The following is a 23148-nucleotide window of genomic DNA, read 5'->3' on the forward strand; positions in this document are numbered from 1 at the left end:
CGCTACTTTTGGGGACAATTTCCGACTTAGGACTAGTTAATTGGGGACGGCTTGTCCCATTGGGGACAAAAGCTGTGTCCCCAATCCGCAAAAAGCTGATTTTTGGGTGAGTGGTTAAGGTTAAGGTTAGGGTAAGTCTCCAGGAAATGGATGTAAAGGAGTATGTAATGTCCCCAGAAGTGACCATGATCTGATCTGAGAAGGTTTCCAACACTAGTCACGGCACTACCTCACTGCTGGCCAAAGAGTCAGCTATATACATTCCCTCCTTTTCTTTCCCCTGTTACAGCAGGTGCTGGACAAGGTGGGGGAGCAAAACGTGCAGGTAATCCTGGTGGCCCCAAAGTGGCCAAAACAAACATGGGTGGCAGGGATGCCATGACCTCTGCCATTGCGACTCAACCTGCTGATACAGGTGAAGGAATAAATCTTCCATCCAGCTCCTTAAAAATGGAAGCGAGTTGCTTAGCTCCAGAACGGGAGCATTTGTTATGTAAAGGTTTACCTCTAGGGGTTGTAGAGGTAATACATAATACCAGATCCCCCTCTACCAGGACTCTTTACTCATACAAGTGGAAAGTACGGGTGTGCTGAATAGGATGATGACTCATATCACTGCAATATCAGTGTTACTCTGTGCTTCCTTCACAGCCTACAACAAAAGGGTCTTTCATCCGCTACACTCAAGGTGTACTTGGCTGCAATCTCAGCCTGCCATGTTGGGATAGATGGCAAGCCACCAGGCAGCCATGTTCTGGCCTCACAGTTTATACAGGGTGTCTGTCATTTGCACACTCTCTAACTCCTTGGGACTTGGTCACAGACCTGAATGCTATAATAAGGGCTCCATTTGAGCCTCTGCAAGATGTAGGACTAAAATTTTTAGCTCTAAAAACAGCCCTATTAGTGGCGATAGTTTCAGCGAAGTGGGTGAGAAATTTGGCAGCTTTGTCTGTGCATCAGACAATAATTACATATAATTAAAAGCCATCTTAATTCAGGAGTGGGCTTTCACCTTGATAGATACTGTAAACTTAAATGGAATAAAAGTATTAGCATTTTAATAACATGGTCAGAACTTTTACTTAAAGTAGTTTAGAATATTTTCCACCAATGCTGCTTGGTTTGATTATTTTGAAACTGAAATGATATGGTCCAGTGGTGCGTAGCTCCAGTGAACCAAAGAAACATGTGACATGATGTTTTCCCCCAGCTGGAAGTCAAGTTGAGGGTCAAGCAGAAATGGGTAAAGGTGTAACAGATTATATCTTCATTTGTTCTGCATACTATACACTTTCTGCATTTCTATGGGGAGAAAAGTCTAGGTTGTTTACATTGCATCAGGTTTTATTCAATCATCCCAAAATCTATTGACCCCTGTACTTTAGTTAACCTCTATGATGGACAGAAAGGCCATGTATTCACCACAAACAAAGTTAGAAAACTTTCAAAACGTGCTTTTATTTATATTTAATAATTTTTACATTTCAAATATGATAAAACACTTGAAACATCTACATTGAAACAATGCTAAAACAATGCACAGCCAGATGATTGAAATCATACTTCACAGACAAGATGAAAAAAATTTGAACCATAGTTTTAAAAGAAAACTAAGAATATCCTGTAATGCGTTAACATTTTGGTCATTGCTTAACAATCCAGTAGCACCAGTACACATACTGACAGGAATAGCCATAGTATACTTACACTTGTGAGGAAATTTTTGTGTGTTTTTCTTTAAATATAGTTTGTCTTACAGTATGCAAAATGTGCATAATGTTGAGGTTTAATTATGTGCAAAATTTCTCCAATTTGTCCTTTGGTATGTGCATAATCAAGGTGGGATGCAAAGTATCAGATCAGCTTAAATGCAGATGTAGAAAACAATCTTTTTAACCAATGGCACATGTCATTTCACCAGATGACTTGTCAAAAAAGAAGAAGATTGCAAAGGGCAGACATTATTACAAGATAAAAACTGGCTTGCAAAAACAATTGTGTTTCTTAGTTTAGGCTTCATCAAAGGCAATGGTTAAGCTTTACTTCCCCTTAGCTTTGCTCCTTGGTTGAGTTCCACTGAAGGCAGGACGGTGCGATAGGAATAGCATCTGGCTGTTTGTTCTCCACCATGGGCAAGGTACGAGAAGAGGGGTTTATGGTAAGCAAGGTGCAAGTACAAAAAAGCTAAAACCACAGTGTGTGTGGGGTCAGACCACGCTTTCACAAATTATTCAGTTCCATTAGAGTCTGGTCCAGCATCTGGTGCATATCGAGGTTCTCTTCTTTAGCATGTGACAGTTTCTCTGTTAGAACATCAAATGAAGAGGTTTTAATCTCACACAAGCGGGCATAAGGGAGTCAGCTGGTTAGCTTGCATTAATGATTAAGCTACATAACAAGCTACATTATTAAGATCAGTCATTTAAATGTGAGTGCTTTTTAACCAGAACAACACAGCACTGAGAGAAAACAAGGGAAACACATTGAGTAGACAAGCTCTTATTATGTATATGCAAGCAACCATGCAAACACTTGACAACATTCTTATGCACATAAACACAAAAACAATCCATAAAAAATGGATTATTGTATAATGTTATAATACTAATGCTAGAAAATGATATATTCGAGGTAATCCCTGATTGTCACTATATCTTTTAGTACACTTCCACCAACAGCAACACAGATCTCAAGCAGTGCAGGCATCGTACACGGACAATGCAAACTGGAAGTGCTTTGGATCGTAAACTAGATCAGATTGTCATACACACGTTAAAAACAAAACAGATAAAACATTCAGACTATTTAGTCCTCATTCAAGGCCACACGTAGTTCATTAGTGAGAAGTCGTTTTTTCTCAAGTTGCTGGTAGAGGCGATCTTTGCAGTCAGACAGCGAGTAGAAAAACAGAAAGAGGACAGGAAATCAGGAAAAAAAGAGTGCAATGCCTGTTGATACCTACCTTCTCTAGAACTGGAGACTCTTTTTTAAAAAAAAATCTTTGTAAAAGACATCGAAAATATCCGAATAGTCGTTAAATAACAATCAAATTAGTGTTATGATGTTCCTGTTTTTTTAGTGTGATTTTTGGCAATCTACTCATCATATATTCATATTTTTGTCTGCAACAGGTAAAGCAAAGCAGGGCAGTGTGTAGAGTGAAAACAGAGGATAAGCAGATTTAACCCAGATAGGTAAAAAGGAACCATGGCAGCAGACTCAAAATTATTAAAATATTGTGGCAACAAAACTGAAAAAATAATGATAAAAAGTATGTCTACTATTGTCAATTAAGTATATCCTAGCATATGATAAAATATATCTGTTCAACATGATAACTGGAGAAATTCATACTGAGAATGAAACACTGTGTAGCTTTAGTTTGGTCTGAGATTTTAAAGAGTTTAAGGATATGGCTCAACTGCTCTGCAGTTTCTGAAGTCTCACTCAAGAAAACTTCTCAATTCTGCTCATCTTTCTGTGTTTGAAGTTGTGGCAATGACTTTCATAAAAAGAGTCAGAATGTGTGATTGTATGTTTATTCAAATATATGACAGGATACTGTGGATCATACAAAGCCCGTGTGTCATAATCACTGATATCTTAATGGAGAGTCCAACAATGCTTCTCAATCATCCAATTTTCCCAGCAACCAGATGAGTCTCAACACATCTTACAAACTCCTCTGTATTCCACTATTTCCCACTTTACCACAATCTTCCAGATAACAATCCAACACTGATTTCCACCAATTCTCAAGTCTTTCCAGAGTCAGTTCCTCCTGTCACAGTACTAAATGTTGGAAAGTGCTTGCATGCATCAGTCTCAAAAGACAACTTGACTCAGCTTCCAATCAAGTTTCTGTAGTTGTTCTAGTCATTGTGCTTTTAGCACTTACTGTGATATTCCTAATATCTCAGCTTCACAGAACAATATTTGAAGAAAATAAAACAGAACAGCCTTCAAAATCTTTAAAACTACACCAAGGAAAGCAGAATATGGCTCAACGAATGGTATGTCGAGATGCCGAAATAAAAAATAAATACATAACTTAAAATCAAGGCTTCCTGGTTTAATAAGAAAAGAAAAAAAAGGAAAGGACAGAGTAAAGAGATACAGCTTACATAGAAGGAAGGACGTTTATTTTTTACACAACGTAGAAAGATTCTAGGATTCTGTACAAGAGATGGGATGCACTTAACTTCGACGTGAGGATGAAAACATGAGGAAAGGAAAGCACAGACAGAAAGGGAAGGGAAAATGGAGAGAGGGCTGGAGAGAGATGACAGATGCCACTCAGCCGGCAGGAAGCGTCTTTGATGAGGTGTAAACAGTTTATCTGTATGGAAGAGAAGAGGGTACAGTGAACCAGGGGGGTGGTGCGGGACCCACAGAAATTGGAGATGTGCACTACAATACACCAGAACCACAGGAGTCACAGCATTCACTACAAAAACAACAATGCATGATTGAAATGCATTTCGAGAGAGGACACGCTGACAACTTGAACACAAACTGTCCCACAGGATGGGCGAATGTTAAGGGACAAAATTAATTTAGCAAAACTAGCAGCTCAAAGACAGTGATGCTAAATTAGGACAGTTCAACTGGTGTAGTGACGGAATAAAAGCGGATCTCACAAACACACAGTGGGCCTTTCTTCTGAACAGAAGGAGACCATATTAGTAGAAGACAAAGTGAAACACATTTGGAGAAAAAGGAAACACTCAAAGTTACAGTGAGTGAATCTGATTCAATAAAATGCTTTCTTCATACAGTCCACATTACAAAAGAGATCCTGTATGCTTTGCTTATGATCACAAAATATCATGGAAATTGCCATTAATATTTTAAAATAAGGGAATCTAAAAAATGCATTAAAATTAACATTGATTACTTTTCACATAAAAAAGTAATACAACTCACAATTAATGCAGCCAAAATATTTAAACAGATACACGCTGTTTTTGTTCATGCACAGGTTTATACCAATGATACTGATACAAATGTTGTATACAGTATCATTACAACTACACCAATGAAGAGGTTTGAGAGGAAACCACTTAGAGTGGTTTATTACAAGTGGGCTACAATTAAACACACATGAATTAAAATGTGTGTTTTAAGTTTAAAGTTTTAGTTTTTTCTTTTTATAAGAGTAGATCAAAAACATAGAAGCATGACCAATTTAAGTGTAGAGACAAGTATTGGATGTAGTAGTCATGATGGTTTCAAGAAAATACAGGAGGGGAGGGGGTGAGGTTGCTGGTGTACATGTAGGAAAGGTGCAGGGGGACAGGACAGTGACGGCAGAACAAGCAGGCACAGCAAGTTGAAAATTACATGGAAGTCATGTCGTTGAGGGCGTGGTCCAGCTCCTCGCTGATGGCCTTGTACTTCAGTTTCTGGGCATACAACTCATCTATTGGTGGGCCAGGGGCGCAGGGGGAGGTGAAGTGAAAGGGAGCAAAGGTGGAGGAGCACATGACAAGGAGGTGAAGGGTGAAGCATCCAGACGATTGACAAGACAGGGAGGAGGACGGAAAAAAATTGAAAACAGGAGGGAAAAGAGGAAAACAAAGTTACACCAGAAAATGGTCAGAATGAAAGTGCATCAAAAGTCAGGGAAAAGTTCTCAGCGCCATCAAGAAATGGACGGTTTATTTCACTGCTGCATGGCTCTTGGCCCTTTATGCCCACAAAGACTCCTTGAAGCCAACATCTAGTCCTGATATATCCCCGATAAACATCATAGCCAATCTTTCCTACCTTGGATCTCAAAAACAAAATCAATTAGATTAAACAAGGTAATAAGGAACACCACAACAAAAGTATGATGCTGTCTGAAAAAGGTGGTATGATGAAATTAAGAAGGAAGCAGAAACAGAGTCCAAGAGCAAAGAAAAGAATGGCCTAAAGAGATTTGAGCACTTACCTAAATACCACGGCTGACATAATACACATTTTAAAATAAGCAGAACAGGATTTGGAAAAATCATACCTTCCAAGTCATCAATGGTCTTCTCAAGCTTAGCTACTGATCTCTCAGCGAACTCAGCACGAGTCTCAGCCTGTGGTGGAGAGACAGATTTATGAGTCAGTCCGATACTCAAACTGTGAAATAGCACCTGTGACTTTTATAAATCACCCTGCAACCCCAGATAAGGCCTTGTGAAACTTGCCTCCTTCAGCTTGTCAGTGAGGACCTTGATCTCCTCCTCATATTTGTCCTCCTTCTGTGAGTACTGTGGGACAAAAACAACGGTGGGAGTCAAACATATGACCATGGAGTCAACTCTGATGTTGTTGGAAGTGATACCGTACAAATTTTAGTACATGAATACAGACAGGTATCATGACACAAGAGAGAAGTGAAGAGATCTGGCTCCCCATCCACCAAGTCTACTGGGGAGCTGTGGAGTTTGACAGCATGCAGTTGGCCAAAGGGTCATGCTTACCTTCTCAGCCTGGGCCTCCAGTGACTTCAGGTTGTTGGTCACAGTTTTCAACTCTTCCTCAAGCTCAGCGCATTTGCTGGTGTTTTAGACAAGGGGGATAAAGTGCAAAGGACAAGAAAGGGGGTGGAGGGAATAAGTGACAATGCGGGAACCCAGGATGGCGAGAACCAGGGGTGGACACGAAATGGGTAGAGGGAAAGTAAGACAGAGGGGGGAGAGGAAACAAGATAAATAAGAACTACAGGGATTAAACGAGTAGGGAGCCCCAAGTACCTCAAAGTGCCTTAACAGAGCAGGAATGTGAGAATAGCAACATGACTCTTATAATCACAACAATAGCAGTTGGTTAGAGTTAAATAAATAATTTATTAATAATTTGAGCAAATATCATGCTTCTCTTCAATGTGAGTAGTTGTTCAAGCACAGTCCCTGCCATGTTAGAGTTGGAAGTTGTGGAAGAGTCTAATATACACAGAATAAAAGAGGAATAGAACAAGCACAGCAAGCGAAGCAGAGGCTTCATTCAGCGACGTGAATGAAAGTGGGAAGAGCCCCTCATCAAAGATAAACAGTATGTGTGTGTGTGTGTGTGTGTGTGTGTGTTAGTTCTGGTTCATAGTACCTGTGTGACTGAGTTGTTTAGTGATTTCATGCTTTGCTCCAAAATTCTTAGCTCATCAGCCGCTCTTCGAGCTCGTCTGTTAGTGGGTGTGGCGTACGCGTGCAAGCCAAAACCATTCAAACCATGGACAGCATGCAAATAATCAGCACATACGGTAAGAACAAAGGGCACACTGTTCAAATCGAAACAAGTGTTATACTTTGTGCTTCAGTGCTTCAAGCTCTTTAAGGTTTTAATGCCAGCGTGTGTGCAAGTGTAAGTGCAGATTAATGTAAAAAGTGAAAACATCGTACCCTTCAGACAGCTCAGCACGCTCCTCTGTACGCTCCAGGTCACCCTCAATGATGACCAGCTTACGAGCCACCTTTAGTTGCAGCACAACAAAATATTACAATACAACTCATAGCTGATGACTGTGACACAATTAGGACATGGTTAAAAGATATTTCTCAGATTTAAAGTCTATGGAGTCATATGTTTTAGAAAAACGCTGATTTTGGATTGGAGATTGAAAAGTTTTGCACATAATTCAGCATCTGTAAGAATAAAAACCCAATTATGGTATCATTAAACAAATAATTACAGCTTCAAAGTCCACCTGTTTTCACTAACTGTCATAAGTTGTGTTTCCATTACTTTCGCAAGAGAATTTTAAGCGAACTTTTGAAATGTCGCAAAAAGGAAAATGCGAATTAGGTGCATTTCCACCAACTGGTCTGAAGCGAATTAAGTAGGCTACACAATGCATAATTTCATCAGAAGATGGTGGTATAGGCTTAAATAATCCGCCAGTAAACAGAGTAGAAGAAGTAGAGTTTGCCAACTGGAAACAAAACAAATCGTTATATTGCCTTGACGAGAATAAATTGAGAGAGGTCTTCAGGAATTTGTTTCAATTGGGCAAGTTGTAATTGTTCTTTCATGTCAGCTACTATTGGCCATGCTTCATGGTATCCGGAGACACCAGAAGACACCAAGAGTGGAAACGGCTGATCAGTCATGTGACTTAAACGTTCACTATGTCATTATTTATTCAACAAATGCGTTTCCATTACCCATTTTGCACATAAATTCTTTTTGACATTTCCAAAATCCACCTCAAGGAAGAGCAAAAACTTTTTTGCGAAATTGAGGGAGTTTTTTCAAATTTTGGCGTTTCCGTTAAGCTTTTCTAATGCGACATTTCAAAATGCGCATAAAAATAGGTTAATGAAAACACAGCTATAGAGTTGTCACAGAGTTACAGATTTTAGTGACTAAGCGACTGTATGTTCGGGGTTGAGGAATTGTTTTTGGGTGGCTGAAAAACTCGCCTCCTCATATTTGCGGTCAGCCTCCTCAGCAATGTGCTTGGCCTCCTTCAGCTGGATCTCCTGCAACTCCATCTTCTCCTCATCCTTCATGGCCCTGTTCTCAATGACCTTCATGCCTCTGTGTGGTGATACAAACAGTCAAGGGATGTTAGAAGTAAGGAGCTGACCTGCAGTCTCCCTGAGGGGACACATCTGGTGCGCAGCAGTGATGGCTGGTAAATCTTTAATACACTCTTCTAAGGTAAATAGATGATTGATTTCTGACATGGCAGAGGGAGACAATACAGAATTTGGAATCATTTGAAATGACTGCATTATCTTTCACAGATAGTGTGACAGTGAACTGTCAGAGGTCTGAATCCCTGCTGCTCTAAAGAACCCACCTCTCACTCTCATCAGCAGCCTTCTCAGCCTCCTCCAGCTTGGTCAGGGCAGTGGCCAGACGCTCCTGAGCACGATCCAACTCCTCCTCAACCAGCTGGATACGTCTGTTAAGGGAAGCGACCTCTCCCTCAGCCTAGGGAGAGAAGAGGAGCAGCAAGTCAGGAGGTGCACATCGTCTTTCATACACAAACCAGAACTTATATTATACTGCACACTTACATGTCAGCCCAAAGAATGCAGGTGGTGATTATTATTTTAGGGGTTGTTTCTTTGTGATGCAACCTAACTTCATTTTATGTGAGTAATCACAGTTATTCAACAAGTGTCTGTGTGCCACCTGTTGGGAAAAGCCCTCCCAAGAGGCTTGCCTGTGCTCCTCATTGACTGTGTAAAATGATAACAATGTCCCAAGCTGACAGAAGGTTGAATACCCCGCCTCATTACTGCTAGGCCCCAGAGAGAACATTAACAAGGCTCAAGTCAAAGGGCCTGAGACAATTATACTGCAAATGAATACTCACATGCTACACATACAACCACAGAGGAGACTCTGGATAACTCACAACTGTGGGAGAGATTTGTAAAGTCAGTTGGTGTGATATTATCTGGTATCTTTAATAGGGGTGTGATTTTGAAGGGGAAAAAAGAGCAGGCCTTTTCTATGATTATTCAAGCCTGGAGCTACTTCTGCTTTTTTGTGTCTGATCAGCAGGTATGAGACCTGGACTTTTCTGAAAATGCTCAAGTGAAAACAGGATACAACTACCAGCAGTTTGACTGAGTCAAGAGGTCTTTCCCCCTGCAGCTCACGATACAGTGTAAAGTGCATCTCAGGTTGTGAAGCATGACACGGAAGTTTCTAATAATAATAATAATCAGTTGAAGCCGTGGGTTCAACCGCATTTAAAACACATCACGCTCGATGAGCAAATGACTGAATTACAAACTGTCAGACTGAGACTGAGATGAACTCTGACACTTTAAGCTGCAGCTGAAAGATTTATTTCCCGTCTAGATAACTGCCGCTATGTTCACAAGGGGGGAAATCACTCTTTGTAGCTGTGTCCTTATAAGGGCAAGTAAAGAGCATAAGCTCACAGTGCAGACTGGTACCTTGAATGTTGCCACAGTTTACTTGTAACTTCCTGGTTGCTAAAAATGATTTATTCAAATGTTTAATCTACATGCTGGCGTGCCTGCAGAATAGAACAAAGGAAATTTACTGGAGAGCATAATGAATGGGACCGTTATAGCAAAGTGCATCAAAGGAGATGCAAGTGAAACAATTGTGATGAGGAAACATAGTGACACAATCTGCCACGGTTACTCAACTGTGCTCTGACTTGAGCATCAGCGGCCTAACGTTACCAATTATAATCGCTCAGACAGGAGCAGCAGGCTATCAAACCCTCAGCAGGGTACTGTGTGATCAAACTGCACGGAGCCAAGTAAAGATCAACATGCAGCACTGCGGTGTACAGAGAGAAATCCCGCTGTCTCACTACGTTATCAATTCAAACTGTCGCCCTACATGCGCGGGGCACACAGAGGAAGGCTATGATGAGGAAGGTGTGTGTAAATTGCGTTTGATAAGCAGCTCATCTCTGGCTGTATTACGCGCGGTAAACATGCTTACTTGGTCCCTGGCTTTCCTCTGCGCGAGCAAGTCCTGCTGTAATCTCTCGGCTCTCTCTTCAGCACCGTCTGCCTGATCTTGCAAAGATTTGATCTTTCGTTTTACTGCATCCAGCGACGTTATTCCAGCCATTGTTTACTCTCACAAATTAAAAAAGGACTATACTATAAGCTGCTGCTACTGCTGCACAGCTTCCGAGATATTGACAAGGAGCGAGATGACGTCCTTGATTGGGCTGAAAGCTGCGTGAAGACGGGATGGACAGTGCGCAAGCTTTGTGCAGACGCACTCAGCTGCTACTTGTCCAGGAAGTACTACTGATTTCAAAACGGGCCTAAAAAATGAAGTATTTCACGTGGTTACATAAAATACTACACTGTGAAAATCTGTGGCCATAAAATAATAACGTGTCATTTTATTGATCTAAAGTAACAATGCCTCCTTAATGATAAGAGCACATCCATTCAGTATACAACAATCATCCTGCTTACAGCAGACTAACAGAGCAGCAGCGCCCTCTGCGGGTCAACTGTGAGCAGTACACATGGCATTAAGATATTTTTAGACTACAGGCCATTCATAAGTTCTCACTGAATATAGTAATTACAGGCTGGGTTTTAAAACGAGAGTTTGCAAATATCACAGAAAATCCCTCTGGAAATATGATAGGGATACATGATGAAAAAACAACCTCATAAGGAGCACCAAGTAGCATTTAAAGTCATTTGAGCACCACAGCCACATTTAAATGTTCCTATTTATTAAGAAAACTACAAAGGTTGGCTATCTATAGGGGACTGCAGAAACACAATCATAGCCTATACGATGGGGGTAAAACTCAATAGACGATGTGTTACAGTCACACAACAGGCAAGCCTAATTCCCTGCAGGAATCCAATTAAAGGATTATAACAACGGGTTTTCTTCAGAGGCAGCTTATAGGCCACACTATACAAACTGATCCTGCTGATTGCTTCTTGGGAGCAAACGTATTTGTCTGCTGCACTTGACCTTGACCATTACCCCCATGTGGTCATTAACGAGATTGTAAAAGTAAAGTAATTTTGACTCAAGCAGGTCGCGACCTTTAAATGCCTAAATCTAAATTCTTTACATAGTTTTCCTGTCATGTTGTATCTATCTAAAGTAGAAAAACAGTATAGGCGCCAACATATATATTTAAAAATATTTTAGTTATATTTCCTTTTAATAAGCTATATTTTTTTATTGTTAAACATCATGCTGGGACATTTTGATGGGAAACTGTGTTTTTCCCTGTGGTAAGCAAAGAGCGCAGCCAGCAGATGTGAGCTCTATCTTGACCATATAAAGTAGTAGGCTATATTTATCCAGGCGCTTGCTCTCTGCGCTCCTAGGAAGACTGCACATTAAGCCACTTCACTTTTCCCTCAGAAAAAGACTTCTTCAGCCTAGACCTATAAGACGTATGAACGTATGGAGGCATGAAAGTACAACATATTAAAGACCATTAATGTGATGATTTGTTCTATAAATTAACTGGATTTGAAATTAATAATTAGTGAATCAAATAAACAGCCAGTGCGGCTTTCTTGGGGCTGACATGTAAGTAAGTGATTGTGCATGTGGTTCTTGACAAAATATGGGGCGACAGTTCAACAATAATAAAATCAGAAAGTCAATTTGGAGTTTGATGGCCAATTTTCCAGGATGGGCAGGTGTGCAAGACCCACTCATCCAAGATGAACATCATTTCAGAGATAATAGATCAGGGCAGTTTGAATACCCACAGAGTGTAAAATGTATTTCTCTGTGGTGTTGAACTGTCACATTCACAGTGGTGAGAGAATGAAAGTGTGGGGAAGCGTGGTGCAGGAACGGTGCCATTGTGAATCCCTTCCTTACTTACATCGGTAGCTTTCTTCTCAGCCAGCTCAAGTTTCTCCTGGGCATCTTTAAGAGCCTCGGAGTACTTGTCCAACTCATCCTCAGTTCCCTTCAGCTTCTTCTGCAGACCTACCAAATCGTCCTCAAGCTGAGGCGAGTTTCATTGTGGATAGTTTCAGAGGTGATCAGCAGGGAGACGGAGTGGCGTGAACGCGCACAGGCGCAAGAGCGCATACAGAGACACACACAGGACAGGACAGGAGAGGACAGGACAGGACAGGAGAAAGAGAGAGGAGAAAAGTTAGGGAAGCTCATGCACGTCAGGATCAGATACCTTGGTGGCGACCTCCTCAGCGGTCAGCAGCTTTTCTTCAGCAGTTTGGAACTCCTCAAACACTTTATCTCTTTCGTCTTCAGTAACACGCAATTTCTTTTCCAACTCTCTTAATTCGTCGTCTAACTATACATGCATATAAAAGACATTATAGAGTTAAACAGAATATGAAATAAACATGTATGCAATTTATTCTATCAAACAAAATCAATAATCATTTAACATTTAACATAATTTCCTAGGCTATATTAACATCACCAATTGCCAAAACAGTTGAGAGGAGGATTCATAACATCCAAAAAAATCAAGAGAGATGAGAGAGATTATTCTTAATTTAATCCTCATTTGGAATTATCCTTGAAAGCAATTAATCCGTATTTAGGAGGCGGTCCGTTTAAAGGGCAGCAGCTTTATACTGCCACTGGTATTCCTGCTTTTTCTAAGGATCTTTGGGGTTTTCCACAAAAGAAACAAAAAGTTTTTAAAAACTCAGCCGACCTGTTTGCTTCTCTCCTCGGACGCTTTCTTGTCTGACTCAGCCTGCTCAGCTCTGTCCAAGGCATTCTCCTTGTCGAGCTTGAGCATCTGCATCTTCTTCTTAATGGCATCCATGGCTGCTTATTGCTGTTCGGTGGCACCGAGAAAAACGTCCAAATGAAAACCAAGGGGAGACTGGGAGTGGGGCTAGGGCGTCTGTGCCTAACTGAACGCTGAGCTGGAGTGCGGGCTCTGCCTCGCTGTGCCCTGTCAAATATGTACTTTCAAGAGGGGGGTGACTGGATTCCTGTGCATCCAATACTTTTTTGGAGGAGGCGTGTGTGGGTGCCCCGACGTTTTTGAAGGATCTGCTCTGCGATTCGTTGCTCCCAAACATTTGACTTTTGATACGCCTTTATATGGGGTGTGATGGACAACTGAAAGGCTTCCTAATGGTCATGTAATAGAAGCCACTGAATGTACAAAAGAGAAGACGAAGACCAGACTGGATGAGCACAACATTAAATCTCTGCATAAGATCTGAGTACAGTTTGTTTCACAATGATGACAACTCATTTAAAAGTTGTCTCTTGACTGTTTGTTCATTTTCTAGCATTAATAAGGATATGGGGACATGTTTTATTTTTATGTTAATGATCTTTTCTGATTCCACAGTGACAGTGTCTTCCTATTCATCTATGACAGACTGGGATTTGGACCACAGTAACAATTTCACCAGGCTTTGTGCACCCACTGATGTCTGTGTGTGAGTGTGTTGTTTGGGTGGGTGGGTGTAAGTTCATATTGGTTGAGTTGTAGTAGGTCAAGGTAAGTGTGCTGCCTGAGAAGAGATGCTCTTGGCAAGCCAAGTAATCCCTATAGGCATTGTACACAATCTGCGGGACTCAAAACAGGGAAGTGTTTACCTGATAATGTATCGGATATCCTCCCTGTAAACTGTTGATGTGTCATTTGACTGTGACAAAGCAGCAGCACCAGCACCAGTCAGGCAGGAGGGGTTTTATACCACAGTTACAGCTGTTGAGCCGCTGATTGACCTGGCATTTAAGAAATGTTAACTGCTAAGTTAAGAAGAATATTTCAGTTTAGTAGCTTTAAACTTGAAGGAGTTTAAAGCTACTAATACATTTTAACAAATAACATTCTATTATAAATTGCATCTATTTTTACTTCATTATTTGACCAACTAATCCCCCTAATTGAGGCTTTAAAAAAATTTAACATTATATATATATATATATATATATCTCTAATTAGCTATAATGAAAAGTTGAAAGATACAAGGGTGGTGACTGAGGACACACCAAGTGTCTCTTAGTCTTCATTAGGATACTCAAGGATATTTTTGGGATCGCCTTCTCTTTCACACACCTGCCTTGGTCTGTAATATAGATCCAAAACATTGTGGCAAGAGTCCAAGGTCCAGTGCCATTAGATATATCCCAAAATAATCCTTGTCTTGCTCAGGCTTTGGTCTGTTTCATAGAATATTGTTGCTATGCCTGCAGACTCACTCATACTTGTAGAGTTAAATAAGCTGCCCTGTCTTCAGACTTTATCCAATCAGTAATGAAATAGAGACAACATTAGGAATGGTGTTCAGGTACAATTTTCTCATTGTGTTATTTTGCTATGATTCAAGGTTTTGCTCTGTCTCCAGGCACTGGACTTTACAGTTGTAATAGACGCTGATTGACGGGAACAATAATAGAAAAAATATCTTGATAATCTAGGGCCAGCCCGTGCTCTAAATCTGGCATTTGTATAATTGTGATTGGCACTCAAAAATACTGGTCACAGATCTGGTCTTACTTCTGTCTGCTTTTCTCTTGCACTGGATCAGAATCAGTCTTAGGTAATACATGTGGTATCATATTTCAGGAAAACTCAAGTTATTTTTCTTTTTCTCAATCTGCAGACGAATGACAATGATTCATTCCCAGTAAATAAACGAATAAAGCTTGGAGTATGCTTTTGCACAATACACAGAATTGGCTCTGAGTCTTCCAAGATACTGTATTACTTAATTGAATTGAGTAATAGTATAGTATAGTATAGTATAGTATAGTATAGTATAGTATAGTATAGTATAGTATACTAATAGTCATGCATAGTGTGTAAACGAATGTTATTCATGTTTCAAAAGTAGATATTTTGCACTATATCAAATACTGTTGTTGCATTATAAATGTAGTTCTAAATGCTTCTTGATGTAGTACTGTATGTATATTTCATGTTCATTTTTTTCAGTCATATTTAATACACACTTATCTTCATGATATCATATCCTGACCGTCTTTTCAGTAAAGCACTGTTGTTAATCTTGATTTGCAATTTGATCTTAATTATCTCAAACAGCGTTTTCAGTTAATGGACTCAGGGGAGGTTCGTGATGGCAGGCTGGATTTGCTGTGGCATTCTGGGAATGAAAATAAGCTCCATTATGATGTTTTCCTTTAACATACTGGCACCGTAAAAATAGCCCAGGGCCCAATAGGCTTGCTTTGATTAAAGCAGTCAAAAATTTCCCCTTCTGTCCAGATGTTATTGAAAGGCTACTGCATTCCAACTTACATCCCACTGGAAAATTAAAGGTATTGCAGACTTACTGTGGTCACACATAAAACAAACTTATGTTTTCCTTAATTTCTCTACATTATAGGAACATTATGGAAAATGCAATGACCTTTTTAATATTTCAGGCATTTTTTAAGTGGTGGTAGCTTTCTGAAGCCACCACAGATTTAGAAAAAGTTTCTTTTTCATGGCTGTGAAGTGAAAAAAAAGCTCCAGACATATAATTTTGTGCTATTTGGAAAAAAATCTGCTTCTCAAGGTGTCTTAAACTTCTTTACCAGAACAGCTGATGGAAGCATTTAAAAAAAACATTCAGGACTATTCACCACCATTTACATTTAGTAGCATTTGGTTTTAAAACATGAATACTGTGAATTATTTTATTGTCTTTAGAAGACGGCTCTGACTGTGTAGAAAACAGTGTATGCATGAATTCATTCAAGAGCCAAGAATCATCTCAGTAATCATCTTCATAGGCAGCAAACAGCTGAGAGGATGTAATCAGACTTTCATGAATAAGGAATTCGCTCCTCACAACATACAGTCTGGCAGTGAAAAGAAAACACATGCCATCAGACAACTGTTGCCCATTTTCTAGACAGATCTGAGATACTCTGATATGTTGGAATCCTGATTCAGTTGTCTACATGTGGCAACAGCTGACTGAGACAGGTGCAGCAATAAGCTGAATTCATATTCACAACCACTACCCTATCATTATCTTTACTTTCCCGCCATGAGAGATTTTTTTTATGATTATGGTTATAAACACGGTTGTAAAAAATTACAGTATACAGAATCACATTAAAACATGAGGCAACTTTGAGGGCCTGCAAATATTTATAGTGATATTGTGGGTAAATATAGATGTAAAAGGGGCTAGAAAGGGTGTCAAATCACCAATTTTCACATGCCACTTGAGGAAATCACGAATGAAGGATACCCATAACTCTCAGATTATAAACTCTACAACTTTTTTGCCCAGAGTTTGTAGTATAGTTTGTCCTCTCATCCATTTAGATGACACAGAGCCACATTTCCAAGTGATTTAGTCCTAATGTTAATACTTAATCATGTATTAGTTGATCTCTTAGGCCTACAGTGACAACCCACTATGTATGTGGAATGTCCGGTTTTCTCGAGCTGCTGCTCAAGGAGGAGCTGAGCTGTACTTGGCTGTTGTGGCTGAACTCATGTTTGCATAAGAAGACCCATGGGACAGACATTTGAAGTTCTCTCATGGCTAAAATGTTACTGTATTAGAGGAACTATTTTACTGCCTCTGTTGAGGCTTAGTCAAAATGCATGTCTGATGCAAAAAAATATACAAAATATCTCAAACCCTTTGCTCTTCACCAAAATTACATAATTTGATGTGAAGCTACAATATTCTGACATGAGTGTGGTTCTTTTCCAATAATATACCACTAATTGCAACTGACACAAACCAGTGAGGGAATATTGAGGGTAGCTCCTCCTCCATGTTGACTGCACAGCCATTGAGTGGAACTTTAAGAAGCACAGTGCTGGCTGACTCCTGGTCAAATACCATCAGAAGATTTCTGCAGATAGCGTTCAGATATATATAGAGAGAACTCCTTGGCTCTTCCGTACGATACCCCTGGGATTAGATAGCTCCATGCAGGGGCATAATCATTTAGCATAGCAAAGATGGAGAGGGGATACAGGGAGGGTGCAATCCAAGCTGTAACCCAAGCCTGGTCGATGCCCTACTGCCACTGGATTTATTCACAGTAATGTTCCACTGACATGTACCGGCAGTTGTAAGACTCAAACTGGTATATTAGCAAACACGAGGGGACATCTAACCACAACCAGGGCACAGACACAGCCAGTTTTTTACATAATGGATAGTTACAATAAGGCTTTGACACTTTGACCTGCAGAGTTCTGTGTGGTGATAAATCTGTCATTAAGGGTGTAAATTACACAGAAGTGTCCCTCAGTCAGTTGCGATTCCATTCAAACTTTCTGTTTAAATTAAGGAAAGTGAGAATATAGTATAAGACGTTCAAAATTCCCAATATTTACCACGCCCATGCTTCATTTTAGGAGTCAAATTCCTTGGCTATGAAGGTCAAATATTTCAGCTGCAGGTGCTCCATTGAAGATGGGTAGCATTCCTCTTGTGCCAAGTTTTTGCAGTAAAAGTAGCTGCTGTTAAATGAAAGGATCAGTCATTCCTTAGATTGTAAACACCTGTAATAAGACTCTCTAGTCTTATATACGGTTTATAGAAATCCCAATTTATGGTGTATTTTAAAGGTTTTGCTGAGACTTCAAAGGGAACTATAAGATTAGGTTTATGGTATATTTTGATAATTCCTAACTTGTATGTCTAGAGGCGTTTTTGAAGTTCAGATTGTGCTTTCATACAGATACTGTATGTTGGTCAAAGCAGATGTAATTTCAAATCACTCAAGAGGAGAAAGTTTGCAAAGAAGCCTCAAAGATACTGTGCAGGCAGCTATAACTTACTGAGAGAAAACAAGCTGAGCTATGGAGTAAAAATACCAAAAGTGAAGGCTTCCAGTGCTGCGAACACAAATGTGGGTAGAAGTCCTAATGGAGGAATATTTGTGGCCTCTGCAGGGCTCCTCCCAGACTGTTTGTTTGTGCAACCTCTCTACAGATGGGGACACACAGAGAGGCAAGAATGTCAGCCATATCTGATGCTGCTCATTCAGCTGAGACTAAAGGGGAGGGGGAAGCATTCGGGGGGAACTGTCACGTTTCATTTAAAACTCATGCAGGACTCACAGAATCCTGTAAAATTTAATTTTCAGAAATGCCAGACATGTCTTAGCATGAATACTGGCACAAAAATTAAATCTATCAGACATCTGTCTATACAGGAAAACAAGGCTTCTTGTACATTCATTGTTAAGGAAAGCAAGACTTTTGCACATTCATTGTGTTTATTTATACACAGGGCAAGTCAAGAGGGAAGTGGGTAAATGAATGTTTACATGCAGGTTGAACTTCTCCCAGTTTGAGATAAGAGATGCATTACACAGCATCAGCACTGTTTCCTCCTCAGAAATCCTTCTTTGAAAGATCTTTCTAAATTGTTGACTGAAACACTTGCTGACCTTTGCTTTGTGCTTGTTGATATCTTCTTACAGCCTAATTATTGTTGCTTGATGTTACTGGCTTTTTTTTTGTTTGTGTTTTTTTTTTGTATCTCAGTTCACAGCCGTCTAGCATCTTATTGATAGCTCTCTTTAAATATTTGCCTTAAATCATTTGCCCCTAATGTCACAGGGCTAGAAGTTTCCGTGTTTGCACACAGAGGGAGAATCTTTCATATATGTGTCCATATATGGGCTCTCTGGTGTATGCGAGGTAGAGGAGACAGAGGAGAGGGCTGAGTTGCGGGGGCTTTTTGTGAGGTCCAAAGACGTACTCGATATTTCTTTCCATTCCACAGGGCTATAAAACTTCTTGGTATGCACTTCTAGCTCTGCCACTGTTCTCCCTGTTACAGTCCTGCTTGTCAGAGCCCTCTAGAGCAGAGAACTGAAACAATGGCAAGCAGAGGAGGATGCTGGACTTGTGTGGTAGTGTTTCCCATACCATATTTTTAATCACTACAAACTTCTCTCAATAGACTCACTCATAACAACAAAATTAACCTAAGCTCTTTTTAAGAGAGAATAATCCTCAACAAAAACACATGCAATGACCATTTTTGGTAAACAAAGAACTTTCACTTCTAAATTTGAAAAAGAAAGTGAAGGTCTATATCAAGTTTATAACTCCAAACCGCAAAAATGACCATAGCTTGGCTGAGGGAAAGCCATAATGTGGAGCGTGTGTGAGAGTGCATGGTGATGAGACATTCCAGTGTGGTTTTGAGTGGCTGTTTGAAAGCTTACAGCCTGTGTTCACTGTGATTGGGTCACAGTGGTCTCTGCAGTGTGGAATGCCACAGGAACCCACAGCTCTGCGGCACCTGCATTCTTATACCAAAGCCTGTCTGCAGCCCCACGTTTGATCAGATGCCGTGACCATTTTCCAGTCAGGCTCAAACTCACTGCATAGTTAGTGAGCTAGATAAAACAGTTGTGTAAAGTCAGTTATAAAACAACTGTCTGAGTGCATAGATGTGAGAATAAATAGACTTCCATGTGGTGTGTTCTGGTTAGTTCCTACCCTGAGGCCTTAGCTGTCTGAGATAACAATATACAGTATGATAAGAGGATAATTAAGCTTCAAGGCTGCCTAAAGAGCACATCATTCCCATCAAAAGAATGGAAAAGGCCAGTGGTGGAAGAAGTATTCAGATCCTACTTGTCTTGCAGAAAATGGCCCCTGTAACTAATATTTATTTATTTTTATTTTTTTTTACCGTATATGCCTATTATATTATTATAGATTAGATTATAATACTGATGCATCAATGCATATTTAGCATATTGGTGTTGTACCTCTTCTGAATGGAACTAATTTTAAAGGGGCCATATTATGCTTTTTGTGGTTTTCTGTTATTTATATGCTGTTATGATATAAGATATCTATGTTAAATATGGTCAATGTTCCAAAACTTGAGATTAACGTATGTAGACTTACTCCCTGTGAGTCAAAAGCACAGACTTCAACCTGCTCTGAATGTCTTTTCTTCTTTGCAGACAAGCTGTCTGCTAAACATGCATGCCCATAAACACCTGTATAGATGTATTTGAGAAGCTGACATTTCAAGTAAAGAACAAGAAAAAGTAATGAAATCCTACTACTATAGTTTGTTGCATGGTTTCTCCTGAGGGAGGGGGGCCTTAAAGAGATGGGAGCTACTGCCTGTTTCAGACAGAGGGTGAACTGAGGGGCTGCTTAAAGGCTCAATGTGAGTTAAATAGTTTAGTTTAGTTTAATAGTTAAAAAGTATTTTTTTTAACTGTAAATCATGCAAAGATATTCTAGTAGAGCCCCAGATAGAATTATATATACACCTGTAAATGTGTATAATATGTTCCCTTTAACTACTTTATACACAGTTAAGTATTTTAGTCCAATAGTTCCTAGTCTAGGGGTCGGGCGCCCTCGAAAAGAATAAAAAGCAAAGTTCTGATACACAAAATTTAATCCTTCTTTTTGACATTTCCATAATGTTTGCTTTCTTTGTGAGAAGTTAAAAAAAATATGTCTTTGGGTTTAAAGGGGATATCACTCTTTGGTGGAACTGGCAACAACTGATAGACACCTGGAAGGACCTCTGATGGGCCCAAACTAGACACTCCTTTTTTGTAATGGGCCACAAGCCAAAAAGATTGGGAACTGCTGTTTTAATAATTAACAGTATATTGTTTTTTTGTAAGCTCATCATATATATTTTATGTAAAATGCTAACTAGTACTGTAACTAGTAAATAGCAGCTGTCAAATAAAAATATGGTGGAGTAAAAAGTTCACTATGTCTGTCTATCTGAAATGTAGTGAAATATAAAGTCACATAAAATGGAAAAACTCAAGTACGAGTACCTCAAAATTGTATTTCAGTGCAGTGCTCAAGTAAATGAAGTAGGTTACTCTCCACCACTAAGACTGTGAGGGAACTGTGGGTCACTTTCCCTTGATCTATCAAAAGCAATAAGCTGAGTAAATACAGCAGAAGAAGAGCAGACATACTGTCCATGCAAGACACAGTAGTATGGCTAAAGTAACACTGATTAATCATTTTGGCCTTTCCCACACCAAATCCCCTCATGAAAATTGGCATCGGTGTTGAGAAAAATCTGCTGAGCATTGAGTGGAGTGACTGTTTATTCAGCTTGAATTCAGGGCGGGGAGGCCGCAGGATTGAGAGAAGAAAAGGAGCCAAGGACTTTTTTCTCTACAGCAATGTGGCCTGTCATCTAACGGGTGTTGAGCAAAGTTTCCTTATTAAGACTGAGGGGTTTGGATGGATGAGTGTTACATTTCACTCTAGACAGCTTAAATCCCAGGAGACACTGCAGATCAGTTCCAGTCGGCAGCACAGTCTGAGACAGACGGTTCCCCCTGCTCCACAGCTCGATCTCAACACTGTTCCAGGCATGAACAGAACTGAGAAGAAAAATCACTGTAAATCTTGGGAAGAGCCTTACTTTGGAAGTTAGGGTGTCGGTGTCAGATGATAACATTTAATAGATATTCAAGATGTTACTTGTGGTGCTGTCCAAAATTAGCACCCAAGTTTTAAGTCTCAGCTCTGTCCCAATATAGCTCTGCTGTCATTGCTGACTGAGAAATACTGTGGCTTCCTTACATGATGGCTAAAGGAGCTGCTGTGCTGTCATGGGAGAAATAGACAGTAAATACTGTCACTCACCCGAGGATGAACACTCTGAAGGTGACTGCAACTTATTCACATTATATAAAAGCACCACCCACCTGTTATCCCATGGAACTTGATGAATTGTGTCTACTGTGGCATTACATAAGGGACACTTCCTGCAGTTTGACACTCAAAATGTCACTTATGATATTTGGCTAGGCAGTTAAATCCTTGAACATGAGACCTTGTAATTTTTCATGGTAAGCATGGTTTTCATTTCATCTCATTCTCCCCACTTAGTCTCAGACAATTTCCATCCAATTAATGGTACTCAGATATGAAATTAGACATAGCAAAATCAATCACCAGGTTACTATAACCTCTAAGGCTTTAGCTTGTGAAATTACAGCACACAGACGATAACCAGTTCCCAGTTCTGGAAGCACGGAGGTGATCTTTACAGACTATGTTTACTATTCTCATTAAATCAACGGCTGTACAGTGGATACTTTATGGAGCCAACACGTTGGGAGAACCCCACTGATGACCTAAAATAGTCATGTGTTCCAGACCTGAGTAAAAGGCTCTCGTAGATCTATCAGCTGCTGTCTCCCAGGTTTATGTTAGGGAACACTGCGTCTCAGAGCTGGCAGGAAGGTGGAATGTGAAAATGAGTAAACAACAAGCTTCCCTTTAACACGATGACCTCACTCACTTTGGTGAAACCATACTGTAAGTCCCTACCATATTACGTATTATATTAAGGTGTTTTTTCTTCAGCATTTACAGAACAACTTGAGTGTGTTTACATGAAGTCCAGACATATGTACACTTTACACTGGCAGCGTCTTTAGAGCAGGGAGCGCTTGAGAGTTTTGAAAATCGCTGGGAAGTTTTGGTAATTGTTTTTCAACCATTTTTCAAAGTACCTTCTCTCTGCCATACCATCTTTGGGTCTGGACCATGTGAAACTTCCTGACAAAATGGACTGAAGCCAGACATAAACTAAAAGCATTCAACCCATGAACAATGCTGGTTTCCACTCTTTTATCAGCTTGGGCAAGCTGGAAAATTCCTGGCTTGCTGTGGCACGTGCTGCTTGTAATATTGATAAAACCTTCCTCAGTCTATGCTGGATTCTGTATGTTACATGTTCAATAGAATTATAAACAAAAAAAATGTAC

At 40.0% G+C, this 23148-nt stretch overlaps 1 protein-coding gene across 7 annotated transcripts; it reads right to left on the minus strand.

Moving 5' to 3' along the window:
- Window positions 1–1441: 1441 nt before the first annotated feature.
- Window positions 1442–13368, minus strand: LOC122986055 (tropomyosin alpha-1 chain). Of its 7 annotated transcripts, none has more exons than XM_044357128.1 (10): window positions 13115–13366; window positions 12617–12742; window positions 12305–12430; window positions 8780–8913; window positions 8397–8514; window positions 7377–7447; window positions 6462–6537; window positions 6186–6248; window positions 6005–6074; window positions 1442–2306 (listed from the first exon to the last, which is right to left on the minus strand). In XM_044357128.1, exons 1-10 carry the CDS (start codon window positions 13226–13228, stop codon window positions 2224–2226), a joined length of 981 nt encoding a protein of 326 aa, XP_044213063.1. In that variant the 5' UTR covers window positions 13229–13366; the 3' UTR covers window positions 1442–2223. The 7 variants fall into 7 exon arrangements, with proteins under 7 accessions (XP_044213063.1, XP_044213059.1, XP_044213057.1 ...); XM_044357121.1 differs by lacking the exons at window positions 1442–2306; window positions 12617–12742 and adding exons at window positions 4129–4342; window positions 5347–5425 and having other exon boundaries at window positions 13115–13356; XM_044357124.1 differs by lacking the exon at window positions 12305–12430 and having other exon boundaries at window positions 13115–13368.
- Window positions 13369–23148: the final 9780 nt, after the last annotated feature.

The sequence above is a fragment of the Thunnus albacares genome, chromosome 7 (assembly GCF_914725855.1).
Source record: "Thunnus albacares chromosome 7, fThuAlb1.1, whole genome shotgun sequence".
In the NCBI taxonomy this organism is placed as follows: domain Eukaryota; kingdom Metazoa; phylum Chordata; class Actinopteri; order Scombriformes; family Scombridae; genus Thunnus; species Thunnus albacares.